The sequence below is a fragment of the Alosa pseudoharengus genome, unplaced genomic scaffold (assembly GCF_046254945.1).
Source record: "Alosa pseudoharengus isolate Yale_2024_CS ecotype anadromous, Long Island Sound unplaced genomic scaffold, YU_APseudo_1.1 YU_APseudo_1.1_scf_2, whole genome shotgun sequence".
In the NCBI taxonomy this organism is placed as follows: domain Eukaryota; kingdom Metazoa; phylum Chordata; class Actinopteri; order Clupeiformes; family Clupeidae; genus Alosa; species Alosa pseudoharengus.
This window is the reverse complement of record NW_027468663.1, coordinates 31,938,388-31,958,168: the sequence shown is the minus strand read 5'-3', so window position 1 is coordinate 31,958,168 and position 19,781 is coordinate 31,938,388. Positions and strand designations below refer to the sequence as shown.

The window sequence follows — 19,781 nt, the reverse complement described above, 5'->3', positions numbered from 1 at the left end:
TTGTATGGAAGGTTATCAAAAATATATAGCAGGCTGTAAATATGCCTATTTATACATAACATTTGAATATGCTCTAATAATCACTCTAGGAGGCACCCACTGAGAAGACTATGGGAAAATCTAAGAACATTTATTTATTTACGATACATTATTCATTCACAAAGAAAATTTGTGTCATTAAAGATTGGATTTTTTAAGATCAATTACAATTACTGATTTTTTAATTCCTCTTTTTAGTAAACTTTAGCATGGGTTCACATACTTTTTCTTGCCACTGTATATACAAACAAATGTTAAATTATTATCTGCTGACTAATGCAAATTACTGATTGATCTCAGTTTTTTTTTTCAGATGGCGGTGCCTTTCTGCCATCTGTGAGGCTGAAATGATTAGGCATTATCCCAACTAAATCGATCTCCGCCTGGAAGCCAAAACATGGCAACGTGGCTGTTGGTGGTCTTCTCTGATTTGTGGAACGATAAAAAAAAAAAAGACATCCAAAATTATGTCTCCAAAAAGCCTCGGCTATCAAAGAAATGAAATAAGAATTTTGAACTTGACTTCATCTTCAGATTTGTGTAATTCCGTATTTAGTATGTTTAAACATAGCGATTTTTAGAACTCACACTACGAATAAAGTAATGCGCAGCTACCACCTCTGGACTTCGTAGTTTTGTTACAAGTTGGTGAATATCGGCAGAGGAATTTAGCCTGTTATTTGTTTAATCTCAAATTAGTCTCCCGAACGCAATATCAGAGCCCGTTTGCAATATAGACTAAACGCCATTGGTTTATTTTCCTAAAGGGGACGCTATCTAGTAGAGCCTGTTGCACTAACTTCCCAGCATGCAATGCGAACTTGCATAGCCATCTTGTAGGGGAGGCGATTTTTAAAGAATTTCAGACCCAGATTTTCGGAGGATAGTGAGTACCCTTGTCTACCACGGTGATTACCCCTTGTTTCAAATCTATAAATACCTGTATTATCGGGGATTTCAGTCGAAGACGAGGACAAGAATGAACGAGCTTTTTGGGAAAGTAATTTTAAGTACTGAAGCTAGCTAGCTAAATGAGAGGCACAGTGAACGGGCCCGCCTCAGTCTAAAGTAGCTGCTGCAGCTGCGCAGGTACATCTGCGACAGCGGCCCTCTGGCAACTACGGAGACGGGAAATTATTTTACGTAGTAGGCCGGTTCTGTCAGGCCAACGCATTGGACTCTGTTTGGACGAATCATTTGAACATCTTAATTGCTCGGGAGGACCGTGTGATCTACCACCAAACCTTACAACGGTAGCCGCAATGCAACAGAAGGAGAAAGGAAGAAAGATGACGCAGAATCTGGCTAAAAGATAGAAACCGCTGGTTTGCTGTTGCTCTCACTGCATATCGGGAAATATAAAATACGCAAACTTATTTGTTTGATTTCCCTTTAGTGATCGTGAGAGGGGGTAAAAAGTAAGTATTCAAAATGTCTAAAATGCCCGCAAAAAAGAAGAGTTGTTTTCAGATCACAAGTGTGACACAAGCTCAGGTGGCAGCCAACAGCGTAGCGGACGACACCGAAAGCTTGGATGACCCAGACGAATCACGAACCGAGGATGTGTCTTCTGAAATATTCGATGTGTCCCGAACTGATTTCGAACCTGAGGTATGTGACCGTAGCTTTTCGGAGGAAACACTGAACCATGTTGGAGAGACAGACGCTGCGCACACGCATGCAGCCAGACAGCTACCTTCAACCACGGGGACTTTTAACATTAGTCCTTCTTTTCGTAATATAATACCGAATAGTGTCACCAATGTAAGTCACCAGTCTCCTATAACCGGTGTGTCGACGGTGCAAAATTCTGTACCTACATGTGGGGTCGTGCACCAGCTAGCGCCCAGTGTTGGGGTGGGTAACGTGTCGGGAAGCACGACTCCGTTGGCCTCGACTGGCTCGGTGAGTGCCTCTACAACGACTACTACTACCACCACCAGCTGCAGTTCACGTTTTCGGGTCATTAAATTAGATCATGGTACTGGTGAACCTTTCAGGAGAGGCAGATGGACTTGCACAGAGTTTTATGAGAAGGATTCTGAGGGATCTGTTATAAGTAGAAATGTAGACACAATACGGCATAACAGCACATTGGACCCTGGAACTGATCGAGATAGCGGTCTTGGGGCCACAGGGGGATCCAGTGTGGCACCATCTGGTCTCTCTGGACATGGTCCTGATCCCAGTGCGGAAACTGCTCTGTCTGCGGCTTCACATGTGATTCATTCAGATTTGCAGCAGCAACAAAACTATGGTGTCAGCCAGCACCATGTAATTTCAGGTTCTGTGACTCATGAGATGCAGCAGATGCAGTGCTCTCCACATCCTGTCCAGCAGCAGAATCTCCTTATGACTGGCCTAAATGGCTCCCAACAAACCATGCACATACAGAAATCTCCTGGCGTGCCTCCTGGTCCACAGGCCCAGTCGGTCATCTACCAAACCCAGCCGCTGCAGCAGCCAGTCCCACCCCAGCAGCTGCAGTTGGGGCACCAGCTTCCGGCTCAACCCTCTCTGCTACCTGGATCTCAGCTTGAATACAGCCAGCAGCACCTGGCTGTCACCACTGTTCAGTCCAATTCAACGGCAAACCTCTCCATAGGACGGGCCGTTAACCAGGGGCCTTCGCCAATACCCACCCCGGCCAGTGGAGTTCAGGGTTTGGGGATGTCTGGGGAGATGCCCGGGGTTCTTGGAGGTGTGCCCATCAGCCAGCCAGTGCCCCAGTCCACATCTGCACATCTTCAACAGCCTACAGGCGGGATGGGCAGTGCTGGTGGGCCCATGATGGCAGTTGGCTCTCTTCAACCGCAGCAGCAGCAACCACAAATAGGACAGTACTTGTCTTCGGGGGTGCCTCATGGGCTTCCCAATGCCCAGAATGTGCCTACAGCGCCAACCTCGGTTGCAATCTCCAGTGCGCCATCCTCCAGTATCCCCACTTCTGTGCCTGTGTCTTCCAGCATGGTGACTCAGAACACAACCCTCCCCTCTGCCGCCGGGCAGCAGCAGCAGCCTCAGATGCCCCGCAATGGCACAGCGGGGGTTATGGGAACATCAAATCACCCCACTGCTAGCTTGGGACAGACGGACGAGAATCGGAGGAAGTCGGATGTTATATCTCAGTTTCCTGCTGTCTCTGGGAAAGATCTTCCCATGAAGCCTTTGATTCCTGAGAGCCTGCAGCTGGCCCACCCTGCAGTCAACAGCCTGTTCGGAATACCCATTCAGATAGACGGGGATGAGGATAGGTAAGGAATGTTAAGACCAACAGATGGTGATGATGAATGATTACTTAGGTACACTTAATGTCCATGGCCAATTTTTCAAATAAAAGCCTTAAGCTTAAATGGCACATTTGAAGAAAGAAGACAGATGAGTGTAACTGGTGTGGTTTTTTTTCATAAGCAAAACTCAAGTTTTCCTACAGATATGAAGGTAGTGTTAGTTATTAGTTATTATTCTAAAAGTATTTAATTTAAAAACGAATGTTTGCCTCTGGCAAGAGAGACGGCATTCTTTTCTGTCTTTTTAAGTGTGGTCTGTAGTTACATAGTTAAATTGAAAATAAATGTACTACAGTAACCCAAATGGAGCACAGGAAGGAAATATAATGTTTGGTGCTTCTCATTAGAGGCCCAGTCAGCCTGGTGTTAAGTCCCAGACAGTGGGGGGAAACAACTTCTAAACCGGCTGAAATAATGTCCTTTTGTAGTCTCATTAGCCATACTCTGTGACTCACCTGAAAGTTTCCTGTTAACTAGTTATTTTTGATTAGTTCATTTTTGATGGTGGTTTGTTTCCTCAGTCATAGATAGTCTGTTACAGACAGGGGTGCGTTTCCCAAAACCATAGTTGCTAACCTGTTAGCAACTTAGTTGGTTGGCAATGGGAAATTGCATTTCAACAAATAAAGTTGTTTACTTAGTTAGCAACTATGGTTTTGGGAAATGCGGCCCAGCTTAGTAATTTTCATTACCAACCCTGTAACCCCATCTAATGAAAAAATGTAAACATTATGATATCACTCATAAAGAAGCACCACAATTAGATAAACTTTAGAATGCAGAAAAGTATGAATGAATCCCTTTAACAGAGTACAGTGTCTATATTTGTCTTTAGTCTTACTGGTGAAAGTCAACAGAGTGAGATTGCAACCTCTGTGTCCTCACCATCTATGCAAACACCTCCACATTCATATTGTTAGGCTTAGCATCCAGATTTAATTCGGTGTGGTGTGGAACCCCTGCATGAAATGAATCTCTATGGAAATATTAGTCTGTCAGCCCCTTGCAGTGAAGAAGAGTCGATTATGTTTTGCCTGTGTGCAGTCTATTAGTCAAGTCAAGTCAGATTTATTTGTATAGCGCATTTAACATGCACAGAGTGCAACCCAAAGCGCTTCACATATAAGACATTGTCATTGACTAACAAAGACAATAGATGGTGCCTACAGTGCTCTTATTAGTACTAGCAATAGTTTTTTCTGTTTTAGGGGATTGTTATTGTGGAGTCTTGTTTGCTTAAGTTATTTAGACCTCACCTGTATAACCATATCATCATGAAGTCCTCACGGTCATGCCTGAGATTATTTAAAAAATGTATGCTCAGATGAACAGCAATTAAGTATTACCATCATCACAGTTTTGGTTGAAAGAGTTTTTCTTAATGCTCTCAAATGTTCAGCTTTCAGTTCCTGCATTGCAAGTTGCTTGCAGTATGTAAACTGGCTGGCAAGTGTGAAAGGAAATGGTAAACTGTCAGGTGCCTCAAATGGCTCTGTGGCTTCTCCGTGATGTATGACAAAGTGTAGTTCATAGCCAAGCTGTGGTCAGGCAGGCACACAGGCACAGTGCTGCAGTGCACCGGCCTCTTGTGGTCCATACTTGCCTTGGTTCTCAAGTAACTCCAAGTAACCAAGTTTATTTGTCAAACTTGGGCCATGCTGAGAAAGGGATCGTCTCATTGCCACCGACTGGTATGTGCACAGCCCCCCCCCCAAGGCCTGACTGACATACATAACACCTTCCTTTGCTGATAGGACCTTTTTATCAGATAGGGTCCCCTATCGGATGCAGAACAGTAGTCTTTCCACAGAACTCCATGTTAAGTGATAAGGCTAGTGTATATGCATGTGCACTCACATACTGAAGATGCTGCTCTCCCATGCTGTAGGTTCAATGTTTTCGGTGTTTGAGGGAAATTGAGGTAGTTGTGGGCTTTTGGGCCTCTTTCAGCATAAGCTTAGTGTAACTTTTGAAATGAGCCTCTGTACATTCTGTCCTTTGTTGTTTCAAAGGAACAAGCGTATGTGTCGAGTGTTCTTGGACAAAAACTTTGCCACACAGTTGTTCATGTAAGATAAAGTGTTGACTGATCTGCCTGAGACGACATTCCTGTGCAGCAATAACTGAAATATTTCCTGAATCCTTGGGACACCCAGACCCAGAGTCCTGTGTCCTGAAACGCTCAGCGTAGGCATCTTAGAAATTCACTCTACTTGGCAACAGCAGATCTGTCAAGACACCATGGAAATATTTAGCATGTCTTTCTTGAGAGTATTTCACAACACATTGGATTATGTCATCATTTCATTAAGAGAATGACATTGTTGTGTACATGTAGTAGACATTTATGATGACATATATATTTATATGGTATTGTTTAGTCCAGTTCCCCAAACGAAAGGTTGTGCTTTCTCGCAGAGGACTGGTGTAGTGTTTAACTGTAGCAGTCCTTTGCTCTGCCTTTCCCCTCTGTGTGTGCTTAAGCTTTAACCTAAACATGTGGAGAGGGTAGAACATGAAGCAGGTTCAGTGCGGTGGAGATAACATTGCTCAACCCCTGGAAATGTTCCTGATTAAGTTGCAAACATGTTCATGAGCTTTGTGTAAATAGCCAACCATGTAGCCACCGGGCAATTCCTCTTGTCATTTCTGGAGCTTAGCATCCTGTTGTAGCATTGTAAACAGGAAGTATGCTCATCATTAAGAAAAACAGCACATTTATTATTCTCCATAATAAGACTCGAGGGCATACACACACACACACACACACACGGCAGTTTAATAGCCTGCCTCACCCATTCATTTTTGTGTGTTTTCCCTTGCTGATCTGTTGGGGGGGGGGGGGGGGGTTGAGGAAGTGAGCTATGTGGCAGTGATGTGATTGTAGCTCATGGCTGTGTGGTGAGGTCCTGTGAGAAAGCAAGCAGCCTGTGCCCCATCTGGTGGTGTGAATGTTCAGCCAGTCGTGCAGCTGGGTCACTGTAAGCACTGATAGGGGCTGGGCCACTCGTATGGAGTTAAAATGGGGTCAAAGGTCACACAAAACTTGTAGGCTAATTTGCGAGTTCACAAGTGTAATATTTTATAGGTTACACACAATTAAAAAGATGGGTCATTTTGTGCAGCTGCACTGTGATATTTGAAATGAACCAGCATAGCATTTAGACTGTAAAAAATGGATAAAAAGCCCTAATTAGTCTGATCCAGCTGAAACAAAATATTAAGGTAGGTTTGCAGTTGGTATGAACTATCTGCTGGAGTAGAGCTTCAGTGTTGTAGCTTGAAGTGCACTTAAAATGCTGTTCAAGTGGCTATTTAATTGCAATACCTTGCTTTAGATGTGCTTTTGAGGGTTGTTCTCTGCGGGTGAACTGATGTTGTTTAGCGGTCTTATTCAGCTTGAAATGTGCTTCAGACTCATGAAGCACTCCTTTGTTTGGGCAGGCTTTCTGTCTCACCCACCTGTGAGATGTTTTTGTCCTTTAATTATTTGTACCACCGTACTGTTATTTGTACCACCCTCTGATTGCATTCAACAAGTTTACTAACTGTACAGTAAGTCTACTGTAACTTGCCACATGAGAACACATTTGTAATGTAGGCCTAATGTGGTGTGTGTCATAGCATACAGTTGGTTGGAATATAGAGCATCACAGTCCCGCCCCTCCTCCGAGAGAGCTTAGTTTCCAGAAGTAAATTTCCCATTCATTTCTCCCATTGACGTTTTAGAAAAATCCGTATCTAAAGTAGCCTGGCGAGCCAGACCCACATTATAATGTAGGGTCTGGGCACTCACCGTTCGCAGTGCTCAGTCCGAGGGTCGGGATAATCAGTTGTCTTTCAAATTCCCTCTGCACGCAATAGGACGCAATAGGATATTTGTTTTCAAGTAGTAGGGAATTCAAGCCAAACCGTTGCAACTCTGCCATAAATCATTATGTTAAGCCCAACAAACGACTCTATACACGATTTCAGTTCGTGTGATATATAAACCACAATCCTTGTTGATATAAGTACCAATATTCGTCTAGAAAGTTTTTATTCACATTAAGAATTTCGCCATAGGCAGTAAAAGACTCTCCATCTTTGTCAATAATTTCGCTGATAACGTTTCAAACTATGACCTTAACGGCCTTTCCACCAATCAGAGGCATCACTGTGGGATTGTGGGATTGTTCAGGATTGTGGGTAATGAAGTACTTATCCAAGACATCGCGAATAAAAGACATTTATCTCAAAACAAGGTTAGTGCCCTGTGAACTTTTGGCGTCTATATGAGCATACACAATCGCTTAGTACAGCTGTAGCTGGTTTTGAGTCTACCATGTGCAGTTAAGTTTTTATGGCTTATACCCGAATTGTCAATGGAGAAATTGCATGCTCTATTGTAAACCATATAAAACTGCATTGTTGTAGTTTTTCATCTCCAGTTAAAATTAACCTGACTATCTACCTACTACACAAAAAACACAAAGTCTCTTTCGGCAGCATTTCACTCAGTTAAACTAGTCTAATCTGCTATGCCTCGCAGCTCGATTCAAAGGATCAGATGATTGGAATCGGTCCTCAAGTGCCGATTACAATAGTCATAACGGTGTCTAAATATTTTAGAACAAGGTCTTGCATCCACTGGAACTGTGTGCTTTTGGTCTCCATTTGATTTATTTGTTTCTGCATGCATATTCAAGAAGGGTTCTTTGTTTGAGTAGACGGCGGGCAAAATCTCTCTTCTGAAATCTTTCTCTCATCACCCGCCCAGGTCTGAACTGAGGCAACTTTTTGTTTTCACTGAAAGACCGAACATCAAGCCTTTTTGGATGTCAAACCTGTTGGGAAAAATTACAGTTCGGTCTTGCACATTTTAGTAAGACTTTCTGATTTTTGATGGGTTGATGTAGGGAATTATTTTGTCAGCAAAACAAGTGTAGACAAATTAAAATATGTTTTAGATTTTTCAAAGTAGGGTAGCTGCATTTTGCATTAGCCCCACCCACTTTTGCCATCCTGTTAGTCAGCTTGAGGTTGACACCTAGAATGGGATTCCAACAGTTTTGGAGGAGTTTCCATACATGTTGTGCTCTTGTTGGCTTTTCTTTCCCTCATATTTCTTGAAAAGAAATGACTTGATTATTTCATGAAGCTGGTTGTGATGATTAATTTGATAGGTGTGTGTGTGTGTGTGTGTGTGTGTGTGTGTGTGTGTGTGTGTGTGTGTGTGTGTGTGTGTGTGTGTGTGTGTGTGTGTGTGTGTGTGTGTGTGTGTGTGTGTGTGTGTGTGTGTGTGTGTGTGTGTGTGTGTGTGTCCATGCATGTGTTGACTGCATGAGGGTACTTTGTAGTGATTTAGGTGCATGCGTTGTAGTAAAGGCACATGTTATGCAGACCAACCCTACGCAATGCAAGGCACCCCTCCTGTGCCTGGTCCAGAGCAATGAGAGAGATAGATAGATGGATAGATAGATAGATAGATACTTTATTGATCCCCAGGGGAAATTCAAATTTATCTTTTGCCCTCTCCTTCCACAATCTGTTTTCACTCACTGGGTAAGCAAATAGTACTTTCCAAAGCAAACAGCTTTGATCAGCTTTGAAACTTTAAGTCTTGAAAGCCATATTTTTACCAGGGGGGTCTAAATAAGGTAAACTTTTTCAAGATCCAAGTGTATAATCTAGTGTCACGATACCAAAATTATGACTTCGATACAATACTTGCCATAAATATCACCATGGCGAAATCCTAAAATATCTGGAAAAGAAAGGACGCAGACTTCCTCCAGGTGTATTGAGTCATTTGTGTTGAATTTGGTGCATTTTTGTAGTGTGCAGGTCAATTCTGGTTTCTAAACTTCCTACATAATTACTAATTTACTGACTATAAAAATAATAGTTTGCGTGTGATTAAGTCCTTTATTGTTTGTTATAGTTAATTTACATTGTGTTGTGTTTTGGCAATAAAGTACCTTTAAATAGCCAAAGTAGGCTAGATCAAGGTCAGTGTTCAAACTGCATGCAAATCACTGAAGGCTATGCAGAAGGGCTTAATCTTTAGGCCATGTGATGTAGGCTACCCTAGGCCTTCTCGTGGTTAGGGATGTAACGATTACCGGTATAATGATAAACCGCAATAAAAATGTTGACGATAACAATTACCGTTTTCTTTTCAAAATTATATCATATTATCACGGATGATTACCGCGGTGTGGAAACCGTGTGTTTAATCCTTCCCAGCTTCATCCGAGCCTGCTTTTGACATACAGTAGACCTGGTACAATGAAACAAAACTGGTACCCTACTGATTCTGTTGTCTAATTGATGGTTTTAACTACGATTCGGATTAGGCTACACCTGATTTTAAAAGGTCGAACATTTTCACCGCAAAATGTGCACTGCATCATGTAGCCACTCTACGTCTTTTTATGTTCGCGTCCACATTAAATCCATTCCACTCACGTTATCAGGAGAATACAGTAGCCTAAAGTTTTATTTTGAACGCTTACTTTGGTCTCACTCATTGGATCCAAATAACAGAAATAGCAAACTTATGGTAGGGTAAGTTACATTAAGCTATAAGCACATAGCCAATTAAACATGACCAAGAAAAAAGTGAAAGGAACCCTTTTTGAAACTATTTCAGCTTGTGTAGGCCTATCAGTGCTTTCTGAACATATCGAACACACTTGTATACAATACGTGATAATACCGAAAACCGTGATAATTTTGGTCACTATAATCGTGAGGTTAAATTTTCATACCGTTACATCCCTACTCGTGGTTATGGGATTTCTTTGACAGTTGCGAAGGGAAAAAAAGTGAAGATAAGTCTTCTTTGCTCCCAGTGTACCAGTACACCGTTTCAACCAGAATCAGATAGGCCTACACATGTTGCAATATATCTGTGTGCATTCCTACATTACGTCTATTTTTTGATAGTTAACATTATTTGCTACCACGTAACAATAAGCCGATATTAATATTAGGACTGCTGTGGGCTTTAATTAGTGCATTTCGGGTAGCCTATCCTACACCTGAGCAATAATTATTGAACAAACATGCCATGACAAACATTACCAGTAGTACTGACTGAATATTAAATAGATCGTTTGCCAGTTATGGTAATGTTATACTAGCGTGAACATTGCGCTTTCATCACGTTAGCACACTATGATCACAGTCGTTACGTCTTGTCAAAATTCACTGATGAAGGAACTTTCGCTTTATCCCAGAAAACCAGACTCGTATCCACAAGCCGAGGACTGTCGGCAAAGAACTTGTGTTGGCGTTGGCTGCGCACTCACTCACTCAGAGCTGCCTCAGTGTTTCCTCTATGTTGATTTGGTAGTGTCGGCCCCCCACGGTTTAATTTTCTTCCCCCACGGTATCAGAAATGGGGCAGACGTACAATAGTCGCAGTTGCCTTTCAAAATTCATTGTGCAGACCTGTTGTAGATTCTCCAAATATACAGCTCAATCACAACTGAAAATAATGCCTCATTGTGTGTGAATAGAGGTGAATACATATAATTGTTTGTGTTGCAGCGAAGTGTCAGTTGTCAGTTCCGTGGGACGGGGGGACGGTTGGGGGGGGGGGGGGGGGGCGGTTCGGACAGGCCTGCCCCCACTGCTTAAAAAAATGGAGAGTGGGAGCAGTCCACACAGACACAGAACGCTTTTATTTTAATAGAGTATCGATTCTAAAAACATCGGAAATCGTATTGTTTTTTGCGTGAAGGCATCGTGATACCTTTCTAGTATTGGTACACCGTGCAACACTAGTATAATCACAATCCTCCAATGAAACTGCCGTATCCTCACGTTGCATTTGCAGGTCATGAAATATGTCAGTAGACAAAACACTCTGAAAGCTCAAGCTAGCAGTAAGAGTTTGAGAGTGCTGAACTATTATTATTATTATTATTATTATTATTATTATTATTATTATTAGTCAGCTCTTGGTTGCATTTGCAATTTACGCTTGAGACCGTTTTGTCCTTGGGCCTGGTGTGTTTTAGCCTGTGTCCCCTTGTAGTGTAGTTTCAGTGAGCCCCACAGGTTCCTGAAACTGAGAGAGTTGCTGTGGGAAGGGGCCTAGTTAAGGTGGTGTTTGTGGTCTGCTCTGCGGAAGCTTCCTGGCAGTCTGGGACCTACAGGCATTGCAGGGTTTACTGGTGATTCAGTGGTCTATTACATTACTGAGGTACAGCTATAAGCATTCAGAACACCTTATCTATGTTACATTTACAACTAAACTACTCTTACATTGGTCAGATTGTTGCTTTGATTTTGACAGACGCCTCAGACATAGTGTGCAGCTCTGGAGTAAGATTGGAAAGGGCCGAGACCTCTAGGTGATTTTGGTCCGTTTGAGTGCAGTTACCGTTCTATGTACAATCTTTGGGGAAACCCTCCACATTTCAAGTCAGATGCATGAGCCAGGTGTGAAAGCACCCTTATCACCATATATTTACCTTCATTGGTTTGAACTGAATAGAAAAATGCCAGTCTAGTTCCTCTGGCTGTGACCATTTCATATATTTCACATCAGTATCCTGGCTTTTGGTCCAGGGCTGATTGTTGTGACTGCTTAATCAGTTGTCTCTTTGTCCCCTTTATTACATATTTGTATTGTTGTATATTGTCATGGGTTGTCATCTTGGGGTGACGTACACTCATTGAAACCTTCAAACATCTCAGAAGATGACCTTTCTTGTACAGGCCCCAAGCCATAAAATGAAACCAAGTCTTTATTTATGGCATAGGTTCCTGTGCGGCCCCCGAGTTTCCCTTCAGGCCACAGAAGCTGACGAAGAACATGAGATTGTGCAATTGCCCAAAATAATTTCAAAGGACTTCCTTTCTCTACACTTAGGGCTCAACCCAATGGTGGTAGTGCTGGTGTTGGTAGTGCTTGTGTATTTGATATTTGTGATGTTGTTGTTGGTGATGGTGGTTGTGGTCGTTGGGGGCGATGTGCGTTCCCCCATCCCTCCATCTGTGTCAGAAGGACTTGGAGGAATGGAGCAGGACTGGAAATTCGTGACCGTACAGGGTGAGGTAATGCCGCGCTGCTGGTGATGTAACAGATGTTTTGTACGCTGAATTCTAGGAAAAAGCAGCACCCTCCAAGCGGAGATGTTCACACTGGTCCCTCCTCTTCAGCCCCCCTGTTCAGAGCACAGACAAAGCCGTAATGGATATGAGTGGGTGGGTGTGCAGAGGAAGAGCAGGGAGGGGGGCCGGGGGTCTGCACACGCGGCTGGCCACTGATGTAGTACATACTGTTCTTGGCCTGAAAGTCCCTATAGACAGGGGCGGGGCATAGAAGGTAACGTTGCCTTAAGTGCTCCCATAAAACTTTGTGTAGTTTGCAGTAAAATAATGCAAATCTGGTTCATTCAGGGTTGTGGGACTGCTAAAAGCCCTCCACCCTTTAGTTTTCCCCTACTGATTTTGTGAACTTTGGTAAGTATTCAGAGGTCTAACATGATATGTAGCTTATGTGAAATATCATGTCCAATGATCATTTTCCTATGTTAGGGAGTCTCTTTTGTTAATGTCTGCTAACACTGTGCCAGATGTTTGTCTTTGCCAGTTGTCCCTTGCACTGCCCTATTTCCACATACGACACATTCATTTCCTCTCCTTCTCTTTTACTGCACTGCATGGTCGGTGGTGCAGGAACCCATCCACGGCTTTCTACCAAGCCTTCCAGCCTGGCGGCAAGCTGCGGAACTGGAAGGCGCTCAGCAATAGGTACAGTAACCATGCTGGGTCTGGTGTGAGCCTACTTTAGTCGCAGTGAGCTTTTCAAACGTGCATGCTGGCACAGCATTGCTAATAATGTGCATGAGCCAAGGGAAGTAGTCACTTTTGCTTGGCGTCCAATAATGGTCAGAGCTTTGGCATGCCAAAGTAAAGGAAAAGGCGTAGAAGGAACAGCTTTATTTGCCAAGGTACTGACCAAGGTGAACACGATTGATTGTCAAGAGGTTGAGGTCTTGCTTATTACTCTACTGGGGGTGTTTCATGGCAGTGGTACATTTAGAAAGGCTTATGACTTGAAGATCCTGCATCAAGATAAACAAGACTTGGCAACCTCTCTGTTTTCACTCGTAGCTTCAGTGCTCACAAGCTGCAGTCTTGTATTCAAGGTGGGCCCACACTCCTAAATCATGTCTGATTTTAATCCTGTAAATATGAGTAATTAACAAAATTACTAACAAAGTCAATGGCATGGTTCGCATGTCTTGTAATTGTATAGCTACATCTTGAGAATGTCTGGTGTGGTTACCTGTATTGTGGGTTAAAGGCACACTATGCAGTAGTGTTGCACGGTGCACCGATACTACAAAAGTATCGCAATACCCTGAAATTAAAAATGTCACGATGCCTAATTTTATTAGTATCGATACTTTTGAGAATGACCATGTTCTTTTGAAGTAACATGTGTGTGCACAAGGCATGCTTCTAGCGCCTCCTCCCCTAACCTGTGGCTGTGCGTCTTTTCTCCTCACACACGTAAGTGCAGCTGTCGTGCTATAAACAGCAAGAGATGGCTGCTAGTTTAAGTGATTCTATGGTAACACATAATAATAATATCAAGTTGATTTGCTCACTTGCATCTCTCAAGTTTGTGTTGCTAACCTACCTAAGCTGTGGGATTTTGGTCATTTAGGCCTACTATTTGGTTCAATGTAATTTAGAAATAGGCTAAGCAACCATGGCAAACTTTTACATCTGAAGAGAGATCCTTGCTAACTATCCCGCTAGCTCAGGTCACTTTTGACAATAGTGCTCGCTAAAATTTTATTTAATTAATGAACATTGCAAGACACTTATCTCTTCTATGATCCCAGAAAGATTCTTCGACATGTACATTTTTTGAACATTTATTTTATCTAATGACATACAAAACATAATTAATTGCATCCACATATCCTTATGCGCTATGTGCAACTTTTATTTACTAGACTAAAACCGTGAGACAAGGTCAATTACTCTCACGTATCTCTTAAAGTGACAGGCACTCAATTACACCTACACATCACCAATGTGCACTCAATTAGACCAACACACCACATTAAAGATATGCCTAAGTGTAATAGTTTAAAAATAGTTATAGTTTTAGAATAGTTTTCAAATTGCTAAATATATTTACTAGTAATTATGCAGAGTATATGAAATATGACATAAGCCATCATTTTAGAATAGTTTTCAAATTGCTAAATATATTTACTAGTAATTATGCAGAATATATGAAATATGACATAAGCCATCATTTTCCATGTGTGTTTGTGTGGAGAGAGTCAAGAAGAATCTGGGATGGGCACTGGTGTGAATGATCACACTACAGTATATTCAATATTACTGATGATGTCAAGGTGGTGGGGCCCCCAAATCAAATACATTTTTAAAAAAGTATCGAAGAAGTATCGAAATCGCAATTCTTGACTTGGTATCGGTATCGAAACATTAATTTTGGTATCGTGACAACACTACTATGCATGTTTTTTAGCTTAATATGCAACTTTTTTAGCTTAATTTACCTTCATTTAACAGCTTCAGAGTCATTGGAATGGTTATATGACTTTTTTCGGGTTGAATGGTGGCCGTGTCGCTTCCCCCTAGCGCCTGTGAGCGGAAAAACCGCCCTTGCAACTGTGGGCCGGCGGGCCGACGGCCTCAGTGTCAGGAAGTATACTGAGTGTAACGAATTGCTTTACTGCATTCAAATACACATACACGCCAGGCACCGGCTAGAAAAAGGTAGCGATGGAGTTTCTCAGACATTCGTCATGACAGAGCCAGCGAAAAAGAAGCAAAAACCGAGAAAACAGTAAGGAAATTGCCAATACTGCATAGTTTACCTTTAAAGTATTTTTGGTGATTTATCATAACTCTATTTGTTAAGGTTTTTGTGCTGTATGTCTGTTGAACATCTGCCAGTCAGCAGTATATCAACATAATCTCGACATCTTCCATAATTGGTTAATATTAAGACGGAAATTGAAGTTTACTACAAAATGTTACTGCTTTCTCTTTTGTTTCCTAGATATTTCCAGTAATCATACCGTTTTAGTTCTTCTGTTATCCTGTGAAAATCCACCTAGAGAAATCAAGTTCTTTTGTAACTTGTATAGTGTTCTGATTTGTCATCCATCATCTGGAAAATTTGCCTTTTTTGAAGCTTAATTGGGATTTTGTCAATATCTAAAAAGTGTTCAATAAATCAATTTCAAAGACTGTAAACAATAAACTACAAGCCTGTCCAGCTCTGCTCTGGCTTATCCAGTTCAGCTCTGCCTGGACACACTAAACAATGGAAATCCACTGCCCGTGCCCATGGCTTCAATACATTATGAAGAATCTTAATCATTCTCAAGGTCCGAGGGGAAAAACATGACACAGGGCTTGCACACAGGTTAGTGTCTACCTGTGCCTCTGAGTAATTCCTTGAGCAATGTCCCAGTGCCCCAATGTTTCAGGTTCAGGTAAACGTACCTCTTATCTCTCAGGAGCATTTGGACAACACTTACCTGTCATCTGTGCATGATGTATGAGCAGCTCACTGCTCAAACAGGCTATGAGCTGTTTATGATGTTCCTGATGCTGGTGATGTAGCCACAGTTGTACCCCAGGGGGCAGGTATGAGAAGTTTAGTAATCTCCTGGCTTCACTTGTTTCCTTCTTTGACTTATCCTTTCATTCTTTCTTTTTTTTCTTTTCCCCCTACCCCTCCCTTATTTCTCTGTTCCTCGTTGCTGTTGACACAGTAGTGTTTGATGCCAGCTGGACATGAAGTACTTCTTTAGTGTGGAAGTCTATATTATCATTTCACAGACATTTGCCAAATATGTCAATGATCCTATCATGTACTGTAGGTTAATGGTCAAAGAAGCAAGTCTTTTGAACCATGTTTGCTTCCGCTCATGGTTAGACCACTTCTTTTCAAGGGGACATGCCTTTTTTGAGCTGCTTTGCTTTATAAGCTCCGTCATATATGTATCCTGGGCATAGAAGTAGGCTGGTTGCGATTAGACAGCCATTACTTTGACTCATTAGTGTTTTTCAGTTGGTATGTGGTTCCCTAATTCTTAATGTATGTATCTCCTGTGTCCCTATCTTCCAGATAATTATTTACATCTGTCTGCTGAAGGATGTGCTAGAAGTTTTCCAGTGATGTGCAGGGGACAGGCAAGCAGTGTATGGTTTAGGGGTCTGTGATGTGATTACATCTGCAAAGATGTCTTATGCAAGTTTATTTGTGTGGTTATTGTAGCCTGTGTATGAAATGAGTTAGACATGCCTCTCCCACTCCACTAAATGATACTGGTCTGGCTGCTCCTTCCAGTAGACAGGCTCTGACTACTGAACTTAGTACTTCATAGACTCAAGACAAAGTTCACATGACTGCACTGTACATGTTATATCTACTACTAAAACAAGAAATCTATTTGGCCAAGCTTTCTCTTATGAGTTTTCTGAGAGCCCCCCCCCCCCCCCCCCCCCCTCGGCTTAAGGCACATCTGTATGCCTAAGAATGCCTAGGAGGCTCTATTTAGTGCGTATACCTATTGTACTTGTAACATATCTACGTGGGCCTGTGCTATACATGTGTCAACGTTGCACCTTAAAGTTTTTGTGCCTCCTGCTCGAAGAGATCAAAGACGAAATTAACGCATTCCAGTTCTAACGAGACCATTATTCTTGATGCTTATCTCCGTTTTCTTGCTCTCCGACTGTTAACATGAATTGACGGGTGAGATCGGAATGTACTGTCAGTGAGGTTCGAGATGAGCTGTCAGTGTGAAGGGATGGTGGCGTGGAGTTCTATCGGTGAATATGTAATATAACTTTATAGACCCCTAATGTTGAAGTTGGCTAAATACAGGCAGCGAATATTATGTATTTTTAATCATATGCTTTGATTAACTTTTCAGTATTTGGAATATCAGGCACGCAACATGCAGTAGACCACATTAATAAAAGATAGGTTGTAAAGCTTAAATAATTTACCGAAAATAATTTTACAAAAAACAAGGACTACAAAGTTTCACGGGTCAGACTGGTGCCAGTTCTTCTAGCGTGATGGCTTGTTTTTTGGACGGAGTGTTCACAATTCAGTTCACAAGAGCGTAATATTATTTGGAAGAGTCTGAAAACATCATGCATTTTCCGTTCGACAAGACTCTGGTAGGGGGCATCTAACCAAACCAAAGGTCCAGAAGATTACTGACCGCTTCAACCCTCTCTGGCCGAAGTCGTTTGGTGTTATGCGGAAGACGTTATCAAGTAGGTCAGCTCGCGCATTGCGCTGTGCAGCAGTGCATATGCGCCGCAACAGGTAATTCAATGAACAAGGAGGCTTACAGTAGCAAGGTTTCATCAACCAACTCTGGTAGTAGCAGTGTCCTGGGATGCGTTTCACGATACTTATTATGTTTGCAGTGAAATGAGTGACATGCAATTACCCTAATCAGTAAAATTCAAGTTAAATCCATGTATTAATAGTGTGATTCTTCTCTTTATTTCAGTGCCTCAGGTGCCAGTGTTGTTGCCATTGACAATAAAATAGAGCAAGCAATGGTAAGATTATATCTATTTATGCACAGTTCACGGTAGCCTAATTCATTTTTGTACCCAAAGTAATCTCATTAAGTATAATTGAGAAAATGATATTCGTATTTGAACAGTTTATAATTTAGTACTTTTTATTTTAAAGGATTTGGTCAAGAGCCATTTGATGTATGCCGTGCGTGAGGAGGTAGAGGTGCTGAAAGAACAGATCAAGGAGCTGTATGAGAGGAACTCTGTTCTGGAGAGGGAGAATGCCGTGCTCAAGTCTCTTGCCAACAGTGACCAGCTCTCCCAGCTGTCCGTCCAGCCGGCCACGGCCACCTCGAACAGCACTCCACCACAGCTGACTGGTGGCCAGGCCCCAGGGACGAAGGTCCACTCCCAGCCGGCTCATCCCATGGAGGTCGGCAAACCCATCACCACGCCTCCACTCCAGCCCAACGTCACATCTGCCTGACATGCATCCTTCTCTTCTGTACTAGGGAGAGGAGCTGGACTAATATGCTTAACAGATACGTCCTTAAGTTATTGAGAAACAAAAAAACGAGAAAAAAAAAAGTCTTGTCCCTCCATCGGCTTGTGATCAGCAAATGAGCAGTGCTTCAATGTGTGTGCTGTCTGCCTTCCCAGTGTTTTAGACAAAGGCGGTCTTGGATTGGGATATGGCTTTCTTGCAAGGCACTGCGTGAACAGGCCTGAGGACGAACACCACGAGCGGGACAGGTGAGAACCTGGCTCTGGACCAGGGGGCAGGCCAGGTCCCCAAAGGGAGTGGCCAAAGAGTATTGACAGAGCTATTTTTTTAAAGAGAATCCAGCCAGGAATAAAGGGGGTTTATTTTGTAGCTTTTGCTGTGTCATGCCATAAGAAGCAAGAGTCTATTTTTCAGAGCCACCATACTTCACACCATACATCAGCACAGTTATGTTATTTATTGTAGGGCTGCTAATTTTATATTACCATTTGTATTTGTTTTAAAGCAAGAACAGTATCTGCCATCAGATTCCGTTCTGTAAGATGAGGGCCTTTGGAAACTTGATTGGTTTGAATTGATTTGGCAATTACAGCAAGATTCAGTCCTTTACTAAAAGTATGTACAAACACTTTGCCGACAAAACACACAGGGCTAGCTCAAACACTAAAGTCAGTTTAACTTGTGGATTGTATCTTTACAATGGTCATGACTCAGTATGAATGTACATTTGTATAGAGTGTAAAGTATTAAGTGCATAGAAAGTTTGTACAGGTTCTTGGGATGAGATCTTCACTGAATCTAAAGTACTATGAAGAAACGTCAGTTCTCTTGGTAGTTTGTTTTAAGTCAATTGCCATACTCTCTTCCCTAACCTCAGTCTCTAATGCATATGGTTTGGGGGCAAGGGAGAAAAGAAGCTGTGAAATAGTTCAACCTCCTTTGTAACCAAAGATGCAAAGCTGTGTCATCTTTCTTTTTCTGTTTGTTTTGCTCTCATAATTTGCTTTCTGTACTATTGTTATTACTTTCTCCACCACTCCTTCCTCCATCTTCACCCTTTCCACTCTATTGTTTCAGTTTTTTTTTTTTGCTGTTCAGCATGTTCTGCATGATTTGTACTTGTCAAACCACTTTCTTACCTCATATTTGTATTCAGCACTCTTATTGTAAGATAGTAGTCTGTGAACATTGTAAATTTGGGGGATGACCGAGCGAATAACTCATGTCGATGGAGGAGCAGAAACTAGTGTTTACACTAGTCTCAGACAATGAAGTGAGCCATGTTTTGTTCATTGAAATGTTTGGATTACATATGCCAATAGTTTTGTTACATTGCAAATTTTAATGTATTTAAATAAATGCAATATTCAGATCCAATTTGGGTGAAAAACCTTTGATTTAAG

General features: G+C 42.1%; 1 protein-coding gene across 3 annotated transcripts; it reads left to right on the top strand.

Annotated features, from left to right (window-relative positions):
• The first annotated feature begins 858 nt into the window (after positions 1-858).
• LOC143134302 (TSC22 domain family protein 2-like) lies at positions 859-19,755 on the top strand. 3 transcript variants are annotated; one of them, XR_012988634.1, is made up of 4 exons: positions 859-3,293; positions 16,456-16,520; positions 17,861-17,912; positions 18,049-18,118. XR_012988634.1 is itself a non-coding variant. In XM_076294567.1 (3 exons), exons 1-3 carry the CDS (start codon positions 1,471-1,473, stop codon positions 18,358-18,360), a joined length of 2,187 nt encoding a protein of 728 aa, XP_076150682.1. In that variant the 5' UTR covers positions 861-1,470; the 3' UTR covers positions 18,361-19,755. The 3 variants fall into 3 exon arrangements, 1 of the variants encoding a protein (XP_076150682.1); XR_012988635.1 differs by lacking the exon at positions 18,049-18,118 and having other exon boundaries at positions 16,456-16,529; positions 17,861-17,901; XM_076294567.1 differs by lacking the exon at positions 16,456-16,520 and having other exon boundaries at positions 861-3,293; positions 18,049-19,755.
• Positions 19,756-19,781: the final 26 nt, after the last annotated feature.